The 23,270-nt window shown below is 41.1% G+C and overlaps 2 protein-coding genes across 5 annotated transcripts; one reads left to right on the forward strand and one right to left on the reverse strand.

Annotated features, from left to right (window-relative positions):
- Nucleotides 1-1,597: 1,597 nt before the first annotated feature.
- cdk1 (cyclin-dependent kinase 1) lies at nucleotides 1,598-8,063 on the forward strand. 4 transcript variants are annotated; one of them, XM_046402288.1, is made up of 8 exons: nucleotides 1,598-1,712; nucleotides 2,430-2,472; nucleotides 2,676-2,832; nucleotides 4,371-4,494; nucleotides 5,647-5,817; nucleotides 5,989-6,152; nucleotides 6,640-6,781; nucleotides 7,805-8,063. In XM_046402288.1, exons 2-8 carry the CDS (start codon nucleotides 2,436-2,438, stop codon nucleotides 7,919-7,921), a joined length of 912 nt encoding a protein of 303 aa, XP_046258244.1. In that variant the 5' UTR covers nucleotides 1,598-1,712; nucleotides 2,430-2,435; the 3' UTR covers nucleotides 7,922-8,063. The 4 variants fall into 4 exon arrangements, with proteins under 4 accessions (XP_046258244.1, XP_046258245.1, XP_046258246.1 ...); XM_046402289.1 differs by lacking the exon at nucleotides 1,598-1,712 and adding an exon at nucleotides 1,793-1,926; XM_046402290.1 differs by lacking the exons at nucleotides 1,598-1,712; nucleotides 7,805-8,063 and adding exons at nucleotides 1,802-1,915; nucleotides 6,942-7,063.
- A 1,993-nt stretch (nucleotides 8,064-10,056) lies between these two features.
- ctu2 (cytosolic thiouridylase subunit 2 homolog (S. pombe)) lies at nucleotides 10,057-21,794 on the reverse strand. The gene is made up of 17 exons (XM_046402286.1): nucleotides 21,675-21,794; nucleotides 21,380-21,540; nucleotides 20,918-20,992; nucleotides 19,740-19,818; nucleotides 19,511-19,570; nucleotides 18,048-18,108; nucleotides 17,790-17,899; nucleotides 16,663-16,904; nucleotides 15,642-15,777; nucleotides 15,372-15,503; nucleotides 14,768-14,859; nucleotides 14,480-14,577; nucleotides 12,834-12,932; nucleotides 12,346-12,454; nucleotides 10,749-10,815; nucleotides 10,510-10,568; nucleotides 10,057-10,149 (listed from the first exon to the last, which is right to left on the reverse strand). Exons 2-17 carry the CDS (start codon nucleotides 21,433-21,435, stop codon nucleotides 10,089-10,091), a joined length of 1,536 nt encoding a protein of 511 aa, XP_046258242.1. The 5' UTR covers nucleotides 21,436-21,540; nucleotides 21,675-21,794; the 3' UTR covers nucleotides 10,057-10,088.
- Nucleotides 21,795-23,270: the final 1,476 nt, after the last annotated feature.

The raw sequence follows: 23,270 nt of genomic DNA on the forward strand, positions 1-23,270 counted from the left end.
CTATTATGAATAGTTTGATGAAATTTGTATTTAAATTATGCATGTTTTTTTTCAATTATGCATCAAAGTAACTGCTAGTAAGAACAGTTTCATTTGCAGTCCATTTTTTTATTTTATTATCATTTCATTATTCATCGACAGAGTATAAGTACTCATTTTAACTGGCAAATTTTTATTTTACTTATACTATACTATTAATATTTTAGGTTTAATGTCATTGCTATCCAAATTTAATCATTACAAAACACAAGGTTCATTTATCATTCTACAAACAGGGTTGATATTTGTGTATTTCCAACCAGACAGCATTAGAACAGGCTGTGACTGGGGTGGGAGCTGTCTTTTAGTATTTTATTATGAATATGGCTGATGATCAATAGATGGGTACCAGTGATGCTTTGGGTGGCTTTAATCACACACTACAGAGTGTGTGAACCACATGAGTTTATGATGTTTTCAGTCAGAATGTTTTCTATGGCATGACATGGGAATTTGGAAATTTCCTTAAAAAGTACAATCATTTGAGCTTTCTTTACCAGGCTGGAGACATGTCATGACCATGACAGGATCTCTGTGATGTTCCCAGGAACATAAAACTGTTCACCCGCCCCACCCCAGCTCCACTGATGTAGACAGGGTGTGTGTGTCTTTGCCTCTTTTGTCTAAAATCAACCATCAGCTCCTTTGTCTTGTTGATTGATCAGTAGGTTGTTCTCTACGCACCAGATTGCAAATTTATTGATTTCCTCCCGATATAAATTCTCACCGCTGTTTGCAATCTTGCTAGTGACAGTGGTGTTGTCTGCATACTTCACAATAAAGTTCTGTCCGTATCTGGGAATGTGATCATGAGTGTAAAGTGTGAACAGGAGGGGCCCGAGCACACAGCCCATGGGGACTCTGACGTTGAGCACTAAGAGTGTAGGAGGTGTGACTGCCAGTCCCAATTGTCTGACGTCTGTTTATGAGGACATTCAGTATTTTGTCAGTCTTTCTTTCATTAGCCTCTCTATAAACCTCAAATATGTTGCAGTGTCTTTCTGTCGTCATTAGTAGGCCTGCCGTGCTGTACTGGTTAGTGATATTTGAGCACCACATCAATACGAAACAGCTGTTACTTCTTATTTTGTTAGTATTCAACAAAAATATAGAAATAAAATTATATATAAAATAAATGACATAAAGAAAACAAGATGCTTACACATTCTAGTACAAAAGATAGAAATTTATATTTGAGTATGGCAAAAGAAAAACTCAGTATTATGTAGGCGGTGTCAGATTTTCAAACAGTTGGCCTATAATGAAAGTTTACCAACCTGAATAAGCAATAGAAGCTTGTAGAATGTAGCCTAATCTTAAATTAGGTCATCATTTCAATTAAAATAAAGGCACGACACGTTTAAGCGGTTGAAACACTACTCACAGAATAAAGGCTTTTAGGGTTTATTGTAGGTTAGGAGAGGAAAGTCTTCAGTGCCTGGAAGACCAAACTCGGGACGTAATATTTCAGAATAACGTCGGCGCGTTCGCTCCCGCTCAGCCCACGTGACAGTTTCCCGTTTTCTGACTGGATGCTTTGAAATACGTCGCTTGATCTCATTGGTCTATTTTGAACTGCTGCTGTAGTGCGGTCAATTCAAAAGAGTCTATCAGCATTCCAGCAGCCGTCTGTGCACAGTGGATACACACGATACGAAACGAGGCACAGTCAGGTAACTTTGATTCCATTTTATATTGATTAGAATGTGATGATTCAGATTCAGATGATTTGTCAGGTCAGTTGATGCTTTAAAACGTTCCATCTGGACAGAAAGTGGATCTGCTGTCGCTAGAAAATCAACAGAAGATAGGCTTAACAATTTACCATTAGCTAAGCTAACGTTTGTGACCTTGTCCGCTTAGCATGAAGAAAACGGTAACGGCTAGGTAAAAGTTTATGTCATTGCCATCGATTAAAGTTACAATCATTTGTGAAAAGTAGTTAACGGCCGATTCTGAAATGTAATGTAAGGAAACGTGTAACTTTAGCTTATATAGAGCATTTTTTAACGTCAGACAACGTAGCGTAAGTTGACGTTAAGTTGCTTTACTGTTAAGAGTTTTATATCTGCTTAGCTAGTAGTTGATTGCTGAGTTAAAAGGCTACGATAGATTACGGTAAATGGTTGAATTAACGGTTAGTTACGTGATGTGCGTAATTCAAGCTGCCAACGTCTAAGTAACTTAGGTTTAGCTTTCATAACCTTGAGATAGTTAGGCCACATTGTACACTGTAAGAAAAACAGCTTCTTTAACTTATTGTCATTCGCTAAAATGTCGTAGTATTTAAATGTAAGTCTGTAATAAAACGTAAGCTCAAGCTCCTGAAAAGTGATTGCTAATTGTTGTATTAGCACTGTTGGTATGACAGCATTTTTTTTTTCTTTCAGGAAATAATGGATGACTACGTGAAAATAGAGAAAATTGGAGAAGGTCGGTCAAAATGTGTTCTTGTTTTCATATAAATCATTAAATTTAGTCAGAAAATTACGGCTAGTGTGGCTTTGTGGAAGTATAGCCACGTTGTTCTTATTAGCCTTACTCTCTTATCAACAATGTCGTGGCTGGTAAAGTTTATACAATGTCAGTTGAGTGAATGTGACTGGGACTACACTGGAGACTTGCTGTTCTTGCAGGCACCTATGGGGTGGTCTATAAGGGCAGACACAAGGCCACGGGGCAGGTCGTGGCTATGAAGAAGATCCGCCTGGAGAGTGAGGAGGAGGGGGTCCCCAGCACCGCTGTCAGAGAGGTCTCTCTGCTGCAAGAGCTGAAGCATCCCAACGTTGTCCGGTACATTCCGTCAGATTTAAAGGTTTTAAAAGTGAATCGAGCTTTTTCACCCTTGCAGACCATTGCATTACGTCCCAGTGAAACAGATGGTTTGCTGCTGCTGTTCTAGTGGCATATGTCCAATCGACGTGGTGATTCGCAGTTGCTCTTTGGTGTGCTGTTGCTGTTTGTCACTTCATGCAGGCATATGAACAGTGACATACAACCCAGAATCGTCATGGCACGAGAACAATAGTGGCCTATCACTGTCTTTGCAGTATACATAACACAGTTATACAACAACACAATCTCATAATTGCATTTGAACAAGAGTGCTGGTGAAACTCCAGCCTGAAGGTGGTTTGTGCAGTCTGAAGTCTTGTTTACAGCAAACAGTCTGGTTCAGTTCAGTTGGTCACCCATTGGAATGGTTATTGTTGCACCTCAAAAGGAAAGGAAAGGAAAGGAAAGTAAAGTGACATATCTTGTCATTGGAGGGAACTCACTCCAATGAAATTTGTTCTCTGCATTTAACCCACCCAAGTGACGTGCACAGACACACACAGCAAACCCGGGGCAGTGGCACCCCATTTTATTCATTAGCCCTCTGTTCACGTACACAGCACACTGATACAATACTAAAAGGAGGACTTATGACGCAGTAAACCGCTGATTGATTAGTCAGACAAACGAGTCATCTTGCGCTTTGACAAAGGATTTCACAGCTCTCCTGTTTTTCAGCAGTCTTCCTGCCTGCAGCTTTTTCCTCAAACAAAGCTTTTCTGCTCATTGTAATAAACATCCACTCACAGAGAAGAAAAACATGAAACATGAGTTGTGCACTTGAACAAGTGAGGGACAGGGACAAGCAGCCGAAAAGCGGCTGTGAGTATCAAGTAGCGGAGGGAAATGTCAGCAGTTTGTATGTTCAGTCTTGTGGTAATGTACCTTAAACTATACTGTAGGCTGCGAGATGGTTAAGCTGACACCCTGCTGGTCAAAGATAGCCTTCAGGGGGTCTGTGGGGCACCTATCACCTTACCAGTCCTCTTCACAATATAGCTTGGGTGGTTTTTCCCCCTGATGTTCAGGTTACCATATTAAGCAAAAAAGAAAAAGTAGGAACTGATCAGGCAAGATGTTAGTTTGCATCAGATTTTAGGTTATTATGAATGACCTTTAGAAATCTCTGCATCCCCGATGACTCACTCTGTGTAGGGCCGTGCAGTGTAGCCTAGAGAGTCAAACATGTGACCAGTGTGAATGTTTTGGACAGTTTCAGAGGTCTGGGGAAGATCCGGGATGGTGTGTGGGATGATTTCCTTCTTAAGTCAATGACCATATCGTCTGTCTTGAGATTCTAATTGGAAGAAGGTCTTTTCACGCCATATGACAAACCATGGTTCCCATTCATGTCAGCTGCTTACAGCATATTGTAAACCATTAATATAAAATATGTGCGCAAATAAGAACTGAGAGTTACAGTCTATGAGAGAGGTTATACATAAATACAGCATGACCTTGACCTGTACCTGTGTGTGTGTTTGTGTATGTCCCAGACTCCTGGATGTCCTGATGCAGGAGTCTCGTCTCTACCTCATCTTTGAGTTCCTGTCCATGGACCTGAAGAAGTACCTGGACTCCATCCCCTCTGGCCAGTACATGGACCCTATGCTGGTGAAGGTAAGTGTGTTTGTGATTAATAAACGCTTAGCAGTTAATCTTGGAGATCTTATATCACATGTCATGTGACAGTCATGTGACAGCTCTGCTGTTGAGTTTGTTTTGAATTGGATTATGGAATCTAAAAATAGCTCATGTACACATGGTGACTTATAACAACTGAACAGTGACTCCAGTCATCCACTTTTGAATTTCTGTCTTCATTTATTGCTTTGAGGCAGTTAGTCCATTCCTGTCTAACAGGTTATACAGTCATATACACACAAGGATCACAGCTCTCGCAAAGTGTGAGCCAGCAAGCACTGATTACTGAAACTTGCAACCTTTTTCATCACGTATAGCGAATGGGGATGCTCATGAAAAGAATGTATAGCTGAATCCAGATGTCGACTGTCTGAGAACTCAGACTGTATGTGCTGTGACATGTTCACTGTGGTCACGTCGAGTCTGAGAGGGTGTGTGTGCTATACAAGCTGCTGAGAGACACGCCTAATGGCTACAATAATAAAATAAATGTCATTACTTAAGTAGTCGATGCTTAGACTTCACTTTATTGATCCCTTTGCGATGACTCCCTCAGGGAAATTGAACAACTTCTACATATTTCTGTATCCTGATGTTGTTGAATATAAATTTTAGTGTTAAATGTTTTGACTGATAAATTGTATTTTCAGCATCATATGAACATTTGTGCTAAACACAGAAGTGAGAGAGGAGCTGATATTGGCACTTAAATTACACATTACACAAAAGGTTGTTGTGCATGTGCAATTCTCGAGTCTGATGGCAAGATGCTGCTGTGTCTAGCCTGTTTAAAAAGAAAAAAATAAAAGCAAACTTATGATTGACAAGTATGTAATGTTATTTGAAGATGCTGAAGTGTCGATTTTGATCCCTCTCGCCCTCCTCACTTCGACTAGTTGGTTCCTAAAGTGAGGATGGTTCTTTTGACTCCTTTAAGGTGAATGGACAGTGGCAGATGTGGAAAGTTAATGCAGACCTGAAAGATTTGCCTAATGTTAGATCATTTGTTACAGAAGGTCTACTTTTTTTGTTTGTTTGTTTGTTTTTTCTCCACTTGAATCTGTGTGTGCTCATATAAGCTGATTCAAACATGTGTCCATCTCCTCCCCTCATTCTTCACCCTTTCAGAGCTACCTTTACCAGATCTTGGAGGGCATTTACTTCTGTCACTGTCGTCGAGTCCTTCACCGGGATCTGAAACCCCAGAACCTCCTGATCGACAATAAGGGAGTCATCAAATTGGCAGACTTTGGGCTGGCTCGAGCCTTTGGTGTTCCTGTCAGGGTCTACACCCATGAGGTGAGAATCCATTCACGCACCACTGGGATTTGTGGACTAAAACAACTGAACTTTAAACCATCAGCAACACTGAGCGAGACATGTATAAGAGGAATTTGATTTGCAACACCAACAAACAAAAAGCCTCTAAAATGCCCCCTGAGCTGAATGAACACTTGCGTGTGTTTTCAGGTTGTAACTCTTTGGTACCGGGCTCCAGAGGTCCTCCTGGGTTCGCCCCGATATTCAACCCCTGTTGACGTTTGGAGCACGGGGACCATCTTTGCTGAACTCGCCACCAAGAAGCCTCTGTTCCACGGAGACTCTGAAATAGACCAGCTCTTCAGGATCTTCAGGTATGCACGAGAACATACATGCATTTAATAGAACCCTCGTCAGCTGTTCAACTCCTGGTGTGAACTAAAACATTAAAACCCAGACTATGGAAAATAATAATGCAAATAGTATTCACATGTGGGCCAGTTTTCTGCTGAAATCTTGTTATGGGTAACCAACAGCAGCCTTGGTGTGTTCCTGATTTTAATTACTTGTTAAAATATTAAAGTCCTCTTTGCACATTCCCATCTACATTTCTGCATCTGAAGAAGAGCAAAGAGCTGTGTAATAATTTGGTCAGTAAAGCACACTGACCATACAAGGTCTAGCTATATAGAAGGTTTAGAACCCTTGGTACACCAAGAACTACATTAAAACAAATAAACTTTATGAACTTTAATATGTAGCCCCTGGGTCGTCTGGTTGAAACACAGTTTTAGTACCTGCCTTCCCTGTTGTTCCCTCCTAGTTTGTTACTTACTTATTGATCATTTCTGTTCTTTTCAGGACACTGGGAACCCCAAACAATGATGTATGGCCTGATGTAGAGAGTCTGCCTGACTACAAAAACACCTTCCCTAAATGGAAGTCTGGCAACCTATCATCAATGGTGAAAAACCTGGATAAGAATGGCCTGGATCTACTGGCGGTAAGGACTAGGACTAAACCAACTGGCACATTCGTTTTCATTTTCCTCGCAGCATTCTCTTCTTCAAACTAGTTGGTCAGACAAAGATCAGTACAGATAAACATAGTTTCCGGACCTGCCATCTGGATACATTTTGCAAGTATGCTTTTTGACATCACAGCACGCACGCACGTACGGTATGTCACTCTAAACCACTGCAAAGAGACTGTGACATGGCCAGTCCAGGACCAAACGCAGCCTAACCAAGTTTGGCAACAGTATGGAGGTGCTTTACAGTTGCTTCGAACAAACACACGACCGTTTCAGGCAGGGACAGGGGAGGCGTGTATAATGAGCTGTAAACTAGAGTAAGTCAGGTTGTCGCTGTGTCTACCTCTTCTCTGGCCTGTAACTGTACGGTACTGTTGCTCCCTGTAAATGACATATTAAAGAATTTATATCAGGTCTTTTCTAGCACCAGATTACTGTAAAATGTTTTCCTGTTGAAAGGTTATGATTTGGGTGATTATTTACAAACTGAGCATGTTGATGAAGGGGTTTCATAGTATTGACTGTTTTAAAACCTAAAAATGAAAGCACTGTAATTCTTTCTTAGCACTGTCGCCTCATAGCAAGAGGGTTCCAGGTTCGAATCCCGGTCTGGGCCCTTCTATGTGGAGTTTGCATGTTCTCCCTGTGCCTGCGTGGGTTTTCTCCGGGTTCTCCGGCTTCCTCCCACAATACCAAAAACATGCACATTAGGTTAATTGGCTACTCTAAATTGCCCCTAGGTGTGAGTGTGAGAGTGTGTTGTTGTCTGTCTTTGTGTGTTGGCCCTGTGATTGACTGGCGGGGAGGGGAAAAAAAATAGTAAAGTTAAAATCGTGCCAAAGCAGAAGCCAGCAGCTACAGCTAACCAACCTAACAAGTAGTGTTGGTCTTGTAAACTAGCATGACGTTTGCTATTAAATGGCTAGTCTTTCCACATAACTTCCTGTGAGTGACATTATTGCCCCTTTCTTCTGTCTTCTTTCTCTGCTGTAGAAAATGTTGACCTACAATCCACCAAAGAGGATCTCGGCGCGCGAGGCCATGACTCATCCTTACTTTGATGACTTGGACAAATCCACTCTGCCCGCTGCCAGCATCAACAAAATCTAAAACGCATACAAACACAGTTATACCCATTGTGAATTGTCCCTCTGTAAATACTTGTGTGTGAAAATTGTTGTAGGCCTTCACTTAAGTCTCGTCTTTCAACAATGTCGTTTGAATAAAACTGCACTTTCTGTGATTCCCTAAACTTCTCAACATTTTTCTGAAAATGTCAGCCTTGACAGAAGTTGTAACTTCCTGTAACAGAAAAAAAGACTCGGCAGTGCATGACATACTTTTTAATGATCCCCTCCATGTATACCATTTCATAGTATGGCATGAAGGCTAATTGCAGATGTTTCAGTAACTTTGGGACCTACAGCAGGTGATTTATCAGTGAAATCTGAGACAGTTCATGTTGTAGTTTTGATAGTATAGCACAGTAGTATGTATTTTATTTTTACCTCCATTGTTGAGCTGTGTCTGCAGAGAACCTGGCCCCTGTATTTTCTCAGTGTGTTTCTGGGGACTCTGGTGAAAGATGACTGCTGAGTGTCATTCCCAGACAACCTGGGATTGAGACTCAATGATCACCCATTGCACTTTTGAATGGTGTGCTTACAACAAATTCTTCATAGCAAATCTTTAAAGTCCTGCGTTTGCAATTTTATTTCAGTACAAGTTTGATGTTTTGTATGTAAAATCTTAACCTGCAGAGTAAATAACTACAGCTAAAGGTATAAAATATCTGAAATGGATTTACAAGTAATTAAAGTCAAGCACTTCAACCTACACTACGACCTCAGTACATAACCAACCACCTTTTTCTATTGTCAATTTCAATTTAATGAGTCATCAACACAAAAAAATGTATTTCAATGGCATAAAAGCCACTTTGAATAGGTTTATTTAAATTCATTAACAACAAAAAATACAAAATTTCAAACATCAAACTGAACTGTTACCTACTTTACAGGATGTTAAGTTCAGTTTATCTGGATGTACCAGCATGGACTCATATTTCCATCATCACGTTTAATCAGCCTTTGAATTCCAAAATGACAAGATGATGAATGAATAAGGGAAATATTACATGGAAAGAAGCTGAAATTTGTTTTAAGATGTTCTGTTTCAGAAGTGTCTAAATGAGCATGTTAACTGCAAACTATTTAATAGTGTGTGATATTTTGTATTTTCCATTATGCACTGGGGGGGGTTTCAATACAGAATGTGTGTTTCAGTATATGTACACCATATAGACACAAGTATTGGGACACGAGCAGGGTCTTTAACGATGTTGCATCCTAGATACATATACAGCTATAACAGCTTCCACTCTTCTGGGAAGGCTTTCCACAAGCATTTAGAGTGTTTCTGTGGGAAATTCATGCAGTAGAGCATTTGTGAGGTCAGGCACTGATGTTGGACTGAAAGACCTGGCTCAGTCTCTGTTTCAGTTTATCCCAAAGTATTCAGTGTGGTGGAGGTCAGGGCTCTGTGTGGGCCAGTCAAGTTCTTCCACACCAAACTCATCCAGCCATGTCTTTATGGACTTTGCTTTGTGCACTGGGACACAGTCATGCTGGAATAGAAAAGGGTCTTCCCCAGAGTGTTCACACAAAGATGGAAGCATAGCATTGTCCAAAATGTGTTGGTATGCTGAAGCATTACGATTTCCCTTCACTGAAAGTAAGGGAACCAGCCCCATCCCAATACCTTTGTCTATATAGTGTATTAATTAGGCCACATTCAACCTGACTGGCCATGTGTGAAAAAAAACAGCCTCAATCACTGGAACGAGGTCAGTACACAGAGAGGCCACGTCCCCTCCCTTCCTGTATCCACCATCGGACTTCATTTCAGAACAAATATGTATAATAGTTCATGGTGAGACAAATCAGTTTCGGTTTGAATTGTGCCATAGATTATACATATGATGTTTTGTCAATTTAACGGATCATTTTATAAGTCAAGAAAGGTGCAGTGATGTACTGTGACCTGTCCATGTTGTAGCCCACCTCTCACTCCTTGCTTGCTGGTAGAACTATTATCCACATCCCATGATCTTCCATAGGAAACCAGGATGTTGATGATCGATGGCTAGGGTTTTGTAAAAATTCAAAATGTCAGTATTCGTTAAAGATGTTAAAGAGTCTTGACCAACATCAGGGTGACGTTAGTATTGTGATGTACATTTTTTCCCCAGAGGTGAACATTCACTCTTCTCCTCCCTCTAATCGCTTTCATCACCATCATCCAGCAGGAACTCACTGATCTCCTCTCTCATCTGAGACCTGCAGAACGTAACACATCTTAGGTCAAAATATGACACTTCTGATTGGCTATGATGAGTTTCTGCTCTTATTTTTATGTGTGAATGTAAATTTAATTACCATCTTATTATTCACTGAATTTCCCCTTGATGACTTTTCTGTCATTGTTTAAAGGTTGTAATGGTTTATGTGTATTTTCTAAACTATACCACGAAGCTGCCAGATGATAGTTCATTTTGACATCAGGGGACAATCAGAAAATAATGAAAAGGTCTAAATAAAAAAAGTGTATTAAAATGAGAACCATGTAAAGGAGATGTAACTCTTGCATACAGACACAGTAATGAGAATGCCTGTTTTAAATAAACCACATTTTCTCACCTCCTTTGCCTCCTCTGAGCCTCTGACAGGATATACTGTGGGAGACAGTCCACTGACGACTAGGAAGAAAGGAGGAGTGAAACAAAGCACACAGGAGCAGAGAAATGTGTTATTGTATGTGATTTCACTACTTTAAAACTCTATTTAGAATTTGGATTAAACAGTTATAACGAACACAGAGTTCAGACTGTATTTGAAAGTGAAGTCCATTCACTTCCTGCACAGGGGCTTTCACTCACCATGTCTTTGAAGGTCAGCCGGCAGCTGTAACACAACAGGCTCGTCAGATCGGTTGTCTCTGGTAGCCTGTAACAGAACAACAACAACACAGAGAAGTCAGCGATGAAACTAATGAGGGCTAACCTGGTGGATTCTGTGTTGGCTGCGACATATAAATGAGGAGACCTGAGTTATTCTTTGCACACATTTGCTAATGTTTATTTCAGGTTACAGAATGATTTCCGTAGTGACTGATAGAGAGCTTCATCACATGGATGTTACTGCAAAGAAGCTACAAATTTTAAAATGTGGATACTTGACACACATCTTCAACCCAGATCTATTCAATTAGTACAGCTTCAAGGTGGACAGCCAAGGTCTCAATCTAAAGTACACCCAACAAACAAATAACTTGATACAGTAAATATAAGCCATGGAGCAAATAGCTTACATGAGTGTGTGGTTACTCTGACAATAAGTATTAAGGCCTGCACAAGCTGCACCACAAATGCTGCAGACATTCTGGCAAACACTTGGTGCATAAAGTGAGCCACCGCTGCCCTGTGACGGCTCGTTTTTCAGCCACAATGAAGCTCCACTTTATTAGAACAAAAAGGAGCAATCTAACATTTTTCCGTCTGTACTTTTATACCAGGTAATGCCAGTGCATTTCCAAAACAACAGAAGAACTTAATCAGGCACGCAGGCCTAATCCTGTCAGAATGGATTTAGAACCGTGTGAAACATCCTCTTGGTAGTGTCAACTAGGGCTTGGCTACCACACAAGTGAATCACTTCTCTGTTGATTACCTGTCTCTTGTGATTGGCTGGTTAGCTTCAAATGACTTTCCACCTACCATGGCACAACTGCATATTTGGTTTAGAGGCTTTATTACAGCTGCCCCCAAATGTGACGAGCATCACACGCTACGTCCAAATAGACACACACACACACACACACACACACGTCGAGCTGAGCCCTTAGCACACGGTACCTGAGCAGCTGGTGTCTGTTTTGGCTTCACTTTTGAATTGTTTGGCCTCCTGTGTGTATGTTTTAGGTGAGCAGGGATGTATACTTCATCATTATCATTATCTACAGTTCCAATACTTCTGGTATTAATGCTGCTGCTACGCATCTCTGCTTGTGTGCTCCTTCTCTCATGCCCCACCCCCCCTCTCCCTCTCTTTCTGTCTGTCTGTCTATCTCTCTCTCTCTCTCAACCCAACCGGTCAAGGCAGATGGCCGCCCATCTTGAGCCGGGGTCTGCTCCGAGGTTTCTGCCTTCTAAAAGGCAGTTTTTCCTCACCACTGTCGCCAAGTGCTTGCTCAAGTAATGGGAATGTTGGGCTCTCTGTATTACAATTTAATTAAAGAGTTTGGTGTAGACCTGCTCTAATTAGAAAGCGTCATGAGATATCTTTTGTTGTGAATTGGCGCTATATAAATAAACTGAATTGAATTGGAGTAGCATGGTCCTCTCTGAACTCTCATCTAGGATTGCAACAGTATCTCAAGTATAATCATGGTAAGTGTCAGTGTGAGTCTCTGCATAGGTGACAACATGAAATCAATCACTGCTTAACATTAAGAGTAATAAATCACTGAATATTTACTTGGCAGAAGAACAGCAGCCTCCACCACTTGCTGCTTTCCCACAATCCTCCTCTCTTCCAGGGGAACAACACTGTCCAGTGGAAGCAGTTGGTTCTGGCTCTACTGGAGCTGTAATGGAGACAGATTTTAGAACTTTAGAACTGAGCGTAGAAACTCAACTGCAGACTTCTAGCGCTCTGTCAGGTTACATTTTCCCTCTGCAAGATTCCAAAGGCCCAAACACACAGGAAAGTGCTGTGAACTGTGAACACAGAGCTGAATCACAAATTTCTGACCAAGTCAAGCCCCAAAAGAATCTTTATCTTTAACTTGTATTACTGTGCTGAAGACATTTGTTCTTCTCTCTGAACTTACATATGCTGTATGAAAATGAACAAACTTGTCAGAGTTACTAGTTAATTAGCATACAACAGACAGACAATAGCTTCAAGAAATACAGAAGGCATGAGGTGATGTAAAATGTGTTCATTGACAGAGTTTACTGTGCCTGGGTTTTGTCCGGAGGTCTCAGTGTGGGTTGCTCCTGTAGGCTTATTCTGGGAGAGTTGCTCTGACAACAGTGTGGCCTTGAAGGCTGAAGCATCCTCTGGGAGAGACAGAAAGGAGAGGCGGAAAGTGAGTGAAGAACTCGTATATCAGTCGGTTTCGTCCAAGTGAAAGATGTTCAGTGTTCAATTTCACAAAAAGCTTGCTATGTTTCAAGGTAGAAATGTGCAGTGGTTTAAAGGTGGGGAGGTATATGATGTAGGACACCACTTTGGTCCAGTAGGTGTCATATTTGTGATTTGGGTCACTTACAATATACAGCAGGTTAGAAACTTTCACTCAGGAGACGGGTGTTGTTAGCACTATGCTAGGTGAACGTTGTGTTGTACTGGTGAAACGTTTGATTGTACTGAGATTTACGGTCAGTGGTTATAGATTCCTGTATGTAACACATTGAAGAACATTAGAGAGAGTAATAAATATTCCAACATGGACAGGAAGCTGATATCAGACTGCTAAGTGAGCGTCCGTCACTGATGGTAACAACACTGGTTAGTAATTAACATTTTCAAATGGCTGGTGGCTGGTATAACAGACACATCAGGTTTATGGACAACATTTAACCTTATAGCTTTGTGAGTGTTTTCTTACTTTTAGACTAGTTGACTAATCAAAGTTTAAACATCCCATTTTAAGGTCAAGAAAAGATAGTGTTGTTAGAAACATCCCAAATAGGGATCCATGGATTCAATTATGACAAACCCAACAACACCATAGTTATGCGCTGGGCTTTGAGACTGGATGGAACATAGACCTTAAAAGTATGAACAGAGTTTAGGTTGGAGGAAATTGGAATAATATTCCACTCTCTTCATGTAATTATATCCATCAGTTGCTGAAGTCTAAAGTTTTTCACAGGTTTTTATGTTCATGGAAAGGTTGAAAATAAGGTTCCATGGGATAACTGTAGCAGAGGAAATGGTTGTAATGAGAGGGAAATACCTACATAAACTAAGTATGAAGGACAGGTTTTCATCATTTTCTTTAGGCCCTCTCTTTAGATTCATAAACAGGGAGAATATGGAGCATGAAGACTGAGGCAACAGAGGCTCTTGCAATGGAATAAGTAAAATCACTACTATAACCAAACTGTAGATCGGATAGCTCCGTTGTGTCTCTTTAGTTTATGTTTTCTGGCACATGAACATTCAGCAAATGTCTGATGAGCACAACCTGAATATCATTCCCTCCTTTTTTACACATCTGGTGTGTGCAGCCACAGATGATGTTGTAATAATAACACCACAGGGAGCTCAGCTGCTGACACGTTTCTCAGAAAGTTTGGCTACAATAACTTCAGACAAAGCCCGAAGAAAATTGCTAAATGTAATGTGTTGTCACAAAGAAGGATGCTGGATCTACCACATCAATCTTATCTGAGTGAAAAAGCTAATGTTAGCACCTGGACAGTAAAAATGCATAGCTTCGCATCAGGGTTAGCTTGCTACTAGCTTTGTAGCTGAGGAGGTTAACTTGAGCTCCGTAACAATGTTTACTGTAATGAAGATAAAGCTCCTCAGTCAAAAGGCCTTGCGTGTATGTGTGCTTCTTCTGAAAGGTCTTGTACCTGTTCCACATAGCACTCACCAACAGCAGTGTCCAGGACACACATGCAGAGCAGACACCTGTCACAGTGTTCAGCTGTGGAGGAGCTCTTGCATACGGTCTGTAGCTTCTCACTGGTCCTGCAGGACACACACAGCAGGTTTATCATTGACTGTATGACAGGCTTCCACAGCTGCTGTGTGTGTGTGTGTGTGTGAGAAAAATGCTACATTGACTGTATCTTGCTAAAAATTAGGAAAAAGCATCCAATGCATATGTTTAAAAAAAAACTTCCTGCAGAATACATGAGGTTTGTAATGTCCTACTGACCTGTAGATGGTGCTGACAGTTGAAGGGAAGTCTGCCTGCAGTTTAGTGACAAAACTCTCTGTCAGACGCTGGATACTGGCCTTGTCAGTTGTCTGTGGGACAGACACAAACACAGCCTGAATGCAACAGTGTTGACAACATGTGTTGACAAGTTTATGGAATTAGAGCAGACTTGCTCACAGATGGAAAGAGACATATTCATGTCAGGTATCATATTGCCAACCAGTAAAACCAAATAACATTTCCTTCCAGCTCACACTGCTCCTCAGAGATGAGTTTCAAACTGTAAAGCTTTGAGCCAGCTACAGCACAATCTGTCCCACAAAACAGGATGAGAGCGTTATCTAGTTAACGTTGGAATTAAATCTGGTTGTTATGTCTCACACAGGTGGCTGCCAGGGTAGCTAATGCTGCAATGCAACGCTGCTGGGATGGCTATATTCAGGATTACAGATCAAAACATATGAAAGAACCAGCTCCCAACCAAGCAGCAGTGAGGAAAAATGAGCCTCTTTCTTTTGTTACAAGAGCAAAGATCTGTTTGGATTAAAAAAAGATCCGTTTCACTGTGACATCACGGCCTGATGCTCCAGTCAGATCTTACCTTGCTGTCCAGGCTTGGTATGAAAACAGAGGGCACTTTGAACATATGGTTGTAGTAAGCTATTTCTTTAGCCGAGTAGTCCCTCATCGGCCTCACTAATATTATGTCACCGTATCTGGAGTCTGAGAAACCCTGTTAAGACAAACACACACAGACTAATGCAATATTGACATGACTTGTTTGCATCAGATTTGCTCCACAGAGAAACATTTTCATCACACATTTGATATCATCTGATTCCCGTCCCCGTCATAACCCACACATACTCACCGTGTCCTGAGCGAGGTGTGCTCCTCGGCCCAGTGATATACTGGTGAGCAGTTTAACAGCCAGTCTGGTGCAGCTGTCTCCCAACATCAGTTTACTGTAGCCTTCAGTACGAGCTGTGTGCACCAGCAGATGCTGCCTTTGAGAAGAACACATTGAGGTGGGGGTCAGGGGTGGCTGACAAGGTGCCAAACTAAAAGTACGGACTGTGCTCCATTTTGTTTTAATCAACATCATAATCCTCACAGCTAAGGTGAACGCCAGATTTCTACCATAATTTCTTTGCACCTCTAACACCGTTCTCTCTTGAGCGCTTGGCACTGACCATATGGTTTAACTTCAGGAAGGAGCAAATGATATTCTCAAAGGGAAAAACCTGCCTCTTGCAAAATGACCACTAGGACTGCCTGAAGTTAAGCAACCAATCTGCAAAAATATGTCAGCTGTCAACTCCATGCACTATATTGGCACAATTGTCTGACTGAGACAACGACAGAGACGGGACTGAGCTGCAAAACACTTTCCAAGAGACTGTTCCTGTTGGTGGGAGCAGCAGAGCATTTCTTTCTCTCTTTCTCTTTCTCCCTCGCCCACACAAGTGGGAAGATCTGGGCTAAATAAGCAGACAAATTGTTCCAGAGGGTGTTGTTTTTGTTCTATTCGTGAATAGCAGCAAAACAAGCAGCCCTTCATTACAGACATGAACGCTGTCTCCCTCCGTGTCTCTCTCCCACCCCGTCTCTCATACAAACAATGTGTTTGAGACAGAGAGAGAGGAAGAGGAGGTGGAAGGTGGATTATTGCACATGTTTCTCTAAGTTATTAATAATACTCAGAGTGTTGTTTTGTCATGTATTGAACTGTCTGGCCCGACTTGCAACCCACAGTCAATCCATCCATCATTCAATAGTAGTTTGTTACCCAAAATCAATACCTGTGGTTGAAGCTGAAACTAAAAAAGGAAGCATCAAGACAGATGAGAGTGGAGCACCTGAGGCTGAGAGCATGCACCCTTCTGTCTGACCTTAACGTGTTTAGCAGGTCTTCTCTGGCCGTCAGCGTCTTAGCAGAGCCAATCAGCTGCTGCAGTAGCTGAGTGTGGGACTCCTGAACATCAGGTAGCGTTGTTTCCTCCTGGTCCTGTGGTGCCAAAGAGCTGCTGCTGTTGCTGTGGAGGAAATGACCCACAGCTGCTTTGTAGGCACCAGCTGCTCGCTCTGAAGATGACAGGGCCGTCATCAAAACTGAGCTGGGAAGTTCCAGAACCTGGGAGGGGGTTGGGGGACACAGTCAATAAAACATTTCACTGGGATAACAAATTTTGTTGTGACTTTTCTTCCTTCTTCATTCAGAGTGTATCAGTCAGTCAAGTTCCTTCTTTCCCTTCGCCATGGTGAACTTATTGTGCTCTTTCACCGTGATGTGTCTTTAATACTTTACATGATTGCTGGTGTTGACATTGCTTTAGTGACACCTGACAGAACTTGACAGGTATGGATAGAGCCCTGACCTCAAAACCCATCAAACAAGTCCCTGTTGGTGTAATAGTCACGTGGACCAGTACTTTTGTGTATATAGTTTAGGAAGCTCTTGACAGAGGCAAAGGAGCAATATACTGCAAAACTGAAGTTAGTTAACAGTAGATTTAGGATTAGCTAAGCTAACTGAATGCTAACAAAAAAGTGGCTAGTCATGCATAATTCATCTTGTTAAATGTGGTTTTTTCTAGTTCAGCGACATTTTGTTGGCTTTTTGTTCACCTACAGTGAACAGCCAGTATATGGCTGCCAAGATCCTGAGTAATCTTCTACGTAGACTGAAACACGTACCATGTTATATTCATAGCCAGTAAAACGTCTATGTGGAAGTGCACTAACTGCACTTCCACATGATCTGTGTTTATATTTTCTTGTTTGTTGGCATGCGCTTGGCTGTTACAGCCCATTATACAAGAGTATTTATCGTCCATGTTCCAGGTTAATCAAGCTACACTGAGTTGAATGGCTTGAGACTAGCAAGCTAAATGCATGGTGAAACGGAGTGAGTGTGAGTGGAGCTTTAGACTCAGCTTGAATTTAGTGAATTTCATGTTAACTGGTGTGACAGAGTGCCGAGGTCTAGCACACACACTCCTCCTGCGCTCAAACTGACCTGTTCCAGAGGCACGATGTGGACGGGGAAGCCGGTTGCTTTGAGCACAGCCTGCAGCTCAGCCACCGACTTTTGCCTGTTCTCAGGAGACTGACCTACAGCGCCACCCTCTGGGAACAAAAAAAAACACACAACATGTAATGTAATGTAAAATGTTTAGGCCAGAATCAGTTCAGAAATGACAAAATTCCTCCATCCATACATGAATACAAAATAATTAAGAGTCCTTTGAAAAGCCACACTCTTAATTTTATTTACCATCAATGTAGACAATGCCAGGTAAGAATCTCAACTTCTTGTGAGCATTCTGACTCAAACCCTGTGAGGAAGAAAATGGTTTCGGTTGCATTAATATTATTAAAACATATACAAGGACATAAAGTTATATTTTATCTAGAGGTTTACAGAAAACCTTTACAGATTAGCAATATACACTGGAATTTCAGAAGAATTCTATCATCTAATAAATCATTTAAGTTGAGGGGAACATGACCAGCGTTTTGGCGCTTTGGTTCATTAGTGAATCTCATCCTTTCATCCACAAACATACACACTGGCTCTGATGCTTCATGCTGAACTCTCATTTCTAAAAGTCAAATGTAAATATTAATGAATATACTTGGACTATGACTGAAAAACTTTTTCTTCTTCTTCTTTTTTTTTTTTTTTTACTTCTGCCTGGTGGACCTGAGAAGCTGAAAAATTCATTATAAACCAAAATATCAAAGTGTTAAGAGAAAACAAACAACAAAATGGCGAAGGTCATGAAGTAATTAAAGTCAAATGGATTTATCAGCAGATTCCACTCACCACTCATTAGATTCTGAGATACCTTGAATTAATGTGGTGAACACCACAGTCACATGTTTGGAAATGAATGTACAGAATACACTGCATGGGCAATTAAGTGGAAGAGTGAGCTTTCAGGTGTCAGCTGATCATGTCATAGCATTGGTCATTAATGTGCCTCTAGAACAGGCATGTCAAGCTGGTCCACAGGAGGGCCGGTGTGGCTGCAGGTTTTCTTTCCAACCAAGTAGCAGCACACCAGACTTGACTCATTTAATCAACTGATCTCCGTCTTCAGACAGTTGATTGGTCAAACGGTGTGCTCTTGGTTGGTTGGCACAAAAACCTGCAGCCACACCGGCCCTCCTGTGGACCGGTTTGACATATGTGCTCTAGAAGAACCTCCTCTCTGCAGGGTTTTGCTCCCATTCAGCTACAGAGCAGTCAGTGAGGTCTGACACTGATGCTGGACAGTAAGACCTGGTCCACAGCTAGCAGTCCAGCTCATCTCAAAGCATGAGGCTAAGGTCACTGAGATTTTTAATATAACATCATCTATCTACTTTATTCATCTAAATGTCTTTGCTCAGACTGCACATAAAGTAGTGCTATGATGCTGATATTTCAGGGACTGTGATAAATACAAATGCAGAACCCACCGGTCTGACTGAATAAACAAGTCAGTTTCTTACTCTGATTTTATACATATGATGGTGTGTTCTTTAAACCCTGCAGTTTTCCAAAAATTAGATTTAAATAAATTGCAATACATCACCTTGTTTACAGTATATAATGAACCCCTGAACTGTGACAGGTATTTTATCACCACATTCTAATACACGACCCTCGTTTCTACATTCTTGCACTGTTAAAAGAAAAAAGCTTTCATGAGGACTACATAAAGGATGGAAGAATGGACTGAAAGACAACACCTCTTGGACTTGACTGAGCATTGAGCACGAAGAGGGACCTCCAGATACAGCCAGCAGCACCTACAGCCAGAGAAGACACCCACACATATGGACCAAAGATAGGCGTCACACAATGATTCTGTGTGTATAATAAATTCAGAAAATGAATGGCAGTAAAGTGGATTTGGTCATGCTGTGTCAGGAAAGAACTGCTATTATTCAGAGCGTGCGGATGAATCAAGCAGCTTACCTTCTCTCCAGGGAAAATGACCCTGTTTTTGCCCAGCATGGCTCTGAACTTATGAATGAAATATTCCCTGAAACAGCCCCTAACACAAACAGAGAAGACAGTAAAACACAGTAAATGTCTTCTCAAACCATGTAAACAAACAATGTAAACACTGGAACACAACATCTTCTAGGCAAACCTTCAGCTCTAAGAGATTCTCACTTTGGGTTCAAAGAGATGGTCCCTCACACCCTTATACCCTTTTTCTATTGATAACACCCAACTACTACATCAGGGATCACATAGGACAGACTTAGTACATGGACTTGTCATGAATAAAAGGTATATTTAAATTTAAATTCTCAAATATTGGTCTGTGTACACCTTAAGGGCTCAAAAATTAGGACTGCCCGCTTAAAATGACAGCTGGAGCCAGTAAACATTTTGCTACAAGTTCGAAAGCAAAGTGGTTTAAGATGACAGGTTAAACATGATGATTGATAATAAGACATTTATACTGAACCCTGACCTCAAGTGCAGAGTAACAGGCTTATATTATTAATCCTAATTTCCCCTCACCAAACATATAATTATGTTTGCTGATATTTGAGTGGGAAACATGTCTGTTTCATGAATTGCTAATGCTTTTTATGACTCTGTGGTAGCCTCTGCTATTCAGTATGCTGTGGTCTGTTGGGGACCGGGCAGCACGGACCGGGACAGGAAGAGACTAAATAAGCTGGTCAGGAGGGCCAGCTCTATCCTGGGCTGCCCACTGGACTCAGTGGAGCAGGTGGGTGAGAGGAGGATGTTGGCCAAGCTGACATCCATCATGGACAACACCTCTCATCCTCTGCATCAGACAGTGGAGGCTCTGAGCAGCTCCTTCAGCAGCAGACTGCTACACCCTCAGTGTAGGAAGGAGCTACAGCAGGTCCTTCATTCCCACTGCTGTTGGACTGTATAATTCTATGGTCTAGTCCTTGTTTCCTCCCTTATGAGGACTTGTATATAGCTGTATATTGTACTGTGTTTACTGTACTGCAAATTGTTAATTTAATTCCTTACCTCTATATTTTTTGTAACTGTTTCTGCACATTTTTTGCACTCTTCTTCTGTTCTTGTGAGCTGCCACGACAAATGAATTTCCCCACTTTTAATGCTCATAGATACCAGTCAAACAGTGCTGCTTGTCTTACCTGCAATATGTGTCTCCGGCTCTGATGACCACAGCTGCAGTTGCCTCTTTGCATTTGACACATTTCTTGGAAACACTAAAAAACGTGGGAACAAAAGTGTTTTTAGAAACCCATGTGTATGAATTCACGTTTTATGGTGCTTTCACGACAAAGGATTTCTACACCTGTGGAGGTTATGTGTCTATTAGGATGCTACGACAGTTACCCTGCAACAGCAACATTTCATCTCATAGTTTTAGATGCATACAATGTCTTTCTAGTGCTGAACATTTTTTTGATTGTCCCATTCCAAGGTCCACTGTACACAGCACAATACATTTCAGTTTCATTATGTGCGCAGAAACAAATCAGCAGGTTTTCTGTGTGTCCCATGATAACTTTCCAGCACATTTTTAACATGTAGCTAGTAACATAAAACCAACTCTAGGTCTCGCGATGAAGCGTTCTGATGTAATAACTCACCTGGGCACGTCCGCGCGCTCCAGGTGATCATGGTAGTCTTCCTCCACTTGGCACATTGAGAAGATGGCAACTTAACACAGCGGTCTGCTGGGTCTAATCAACAAAAAGTCCGAAGAACAGTTCCCTGCAACACTTCTTCCTCACCTTAGATTTATACAACACTGAAATATTGAATACGGAGGTTCTTTTCACTGAGAGCTGGTACACGTCACACAAACAGCTTCTCTAAAATATCACCGGCGGTTGTATGTTACACTTTAATACTGTTAAATATTAAGTTTTAATTCAACTTTGCATTGAACAGTCTCGTGTGTCCAGTGCAAATCATGCCTCTCTTTGATGACGTAAAGAATCTTCTTGATGTTTTACGGTGGCTGTCAAACAACACAAAGGTGCACTACCGCCACCAGCTGGTGTGGAGGGTGGGTGTCAATTAAAAACTTTTAATATGAAAAATTTTATAAATTAGGAAGATTATTATTTAGGCCTAGATTTAATGACAATTTCAAAAATGCATCCTGTCAATCAAATTGTCTGAGATTTATTCATTTATTTATTTAAGTTTAGAAATACAGGGGCAGCACAACATTTCTGTAAATTACTCTATTGAATCTGCAAAACACAGCACAACATCAAAGACAGTGAATCAGTGTATTATATTAACTGATTTAATAAAGATGTTTTCCAGTGACCTACATTATGGTAAATATAAGATCCAGTGTTTTTGGAGCTTGACTCATAAAAGCCAGGAAATCCTGGCATTGATTTTCAGCAAACAGAACTCCCTGTGCTCAGCCAGTGTATGTGATCAGGTGCTTCTTCAGGTTCGCTCAGCACAATCCTATGAGCACACACAGGTGTGATGGATACCTGCGGACCACAGGATGAATCACAACAGTCTTCAGTATTTAATAGTGTTTCAACATTTTTCAAAAGTGAATATTTATTTTCAAAGAATCATAATATAACACAAGTTCACATTTTTCAAACAACATGGCATGTAAATATTACAAGAACAGCACAATTTCACACAATTCTAACTCAACACAAAGTGTGACGTAGCGAAGTGTGGAAACCGCAATGCATTGTGGGTTTTGCGGGCAACTGAAAAGTGCATTTAAGCCGGCTGCATGCGTGACGCTGCTCTTGTGTTCTGTTGTTTTGTTTTAACAAGTGAAAAGACCGACTGAGAAGGATGTAGCAAATATCTTTAGAAAGACAGACTGTCTGTCCCACAGCTGAGTGGGAAGAGTGTGTGTCATGGCACTTCTAAGGGTCCAAATTACTAAGAGCTCTTCTAATTTTCTCTCACATGAAAATATGCACTTGTGTACCTCTCCACAGATACATTATTTTTTTTTAAAAAAAGGCTTATTGGAAGTGAACCAAAAGATATGGAGGTTATATACACAAAAAAAGAGAAACCAAGGAAGACAAATACAGATGTAAGCGACCAAGTTATACCAAGTAAGTTATCAATTGTAATGATTTTCGTATGGGTACTAAATTTGACATTTTTATATATTCTCCCTTGTGATTGTTTTTTCACAATGTGAATGTGAGTTTGCGTCTTTCTTTACCAATAAAGTGGCATCTGTCAGGCAGAATATTGCAAATATGAATATGATCCGTGTTGATGTCTGTGCTCCTCAGGCACTGACTACTGTTCTTGAGCGGTTTGAGCCCATCTCCCTGTCGTCTTTTACTAATGTGGTTAGTGGCATGAAACCCACAAACTGTCCCTTAGATATTATTCCAGCCAAGTTTTTGAAAGGGGTTCTGAGTTGTGTTGGGCCGAGTCTGCTTGTTCTCATTAACACTTCTCTTAGCTCAGGGTCTGTTCCAGCTGCCTTCAAACACGCTACGGTCAGGCCCCTCCTAAAGAAAACAA

This window comes from Scatophagus argus, chromosome 10, assembly GCF_020382885.2.
Source record: "Scatophagus argus isolate fScaArg1 chromosome 10, fScaArg1.pri, whole genome shotgun sequence".
NCBI classification, from domain to species: Eukaryota; Metazoa; Chordata; class Actinopteri; family Scatophagidae; genus Scatophagus; species Scatophagus argus.

What these genes read in the sequence shown, in the direction of transcription:
- cdk1 (XM_046402287.1), top strand. An exon ending in AATAGAGAAAATTGGAGAAG is followed by an intron (nt 2,473 to 2,675) that starts GTCGGTCAAAAT and finishes CTGTTCTTGCAG; the next exon opens with GCACCTATGGGGTGGTCTAT. An exon ending in AAGCATCCCAACGTTGTCCG is followed by an intron (nt 2,833 to 4,370) that starts GTACATTCCGTC and finishes TGTATGTCCCAG; the next exon opens with ACTCCTGGATGTCCTGATGC.
- ctu2 (XM_046402286.1), bottom strand. Translation starts at nt 21,435, where the DNA reads ATGTGCCAAGTGGAGGAAGACTACCATGATCACCTGGAGCGCGCGGAC. An exon ending in GCCGGAGACACATATTGCAG is followed by an intron (nt 19,819 to 20,917) that starts GTAAGACAAGCA and finishes TGTTTGTGTTAG; the next exon opens with GGGCTGTTTCAGGGAATATT. An exon ending in GGCTGCTGTTCTTCTGCCAA is followed by an intron (nt 10,816 to 12,345) that starts GTAAATATTCAG and finishes GTTCTGTTACAG; the next exon opens with GCTACCAGAGACAACCGATC.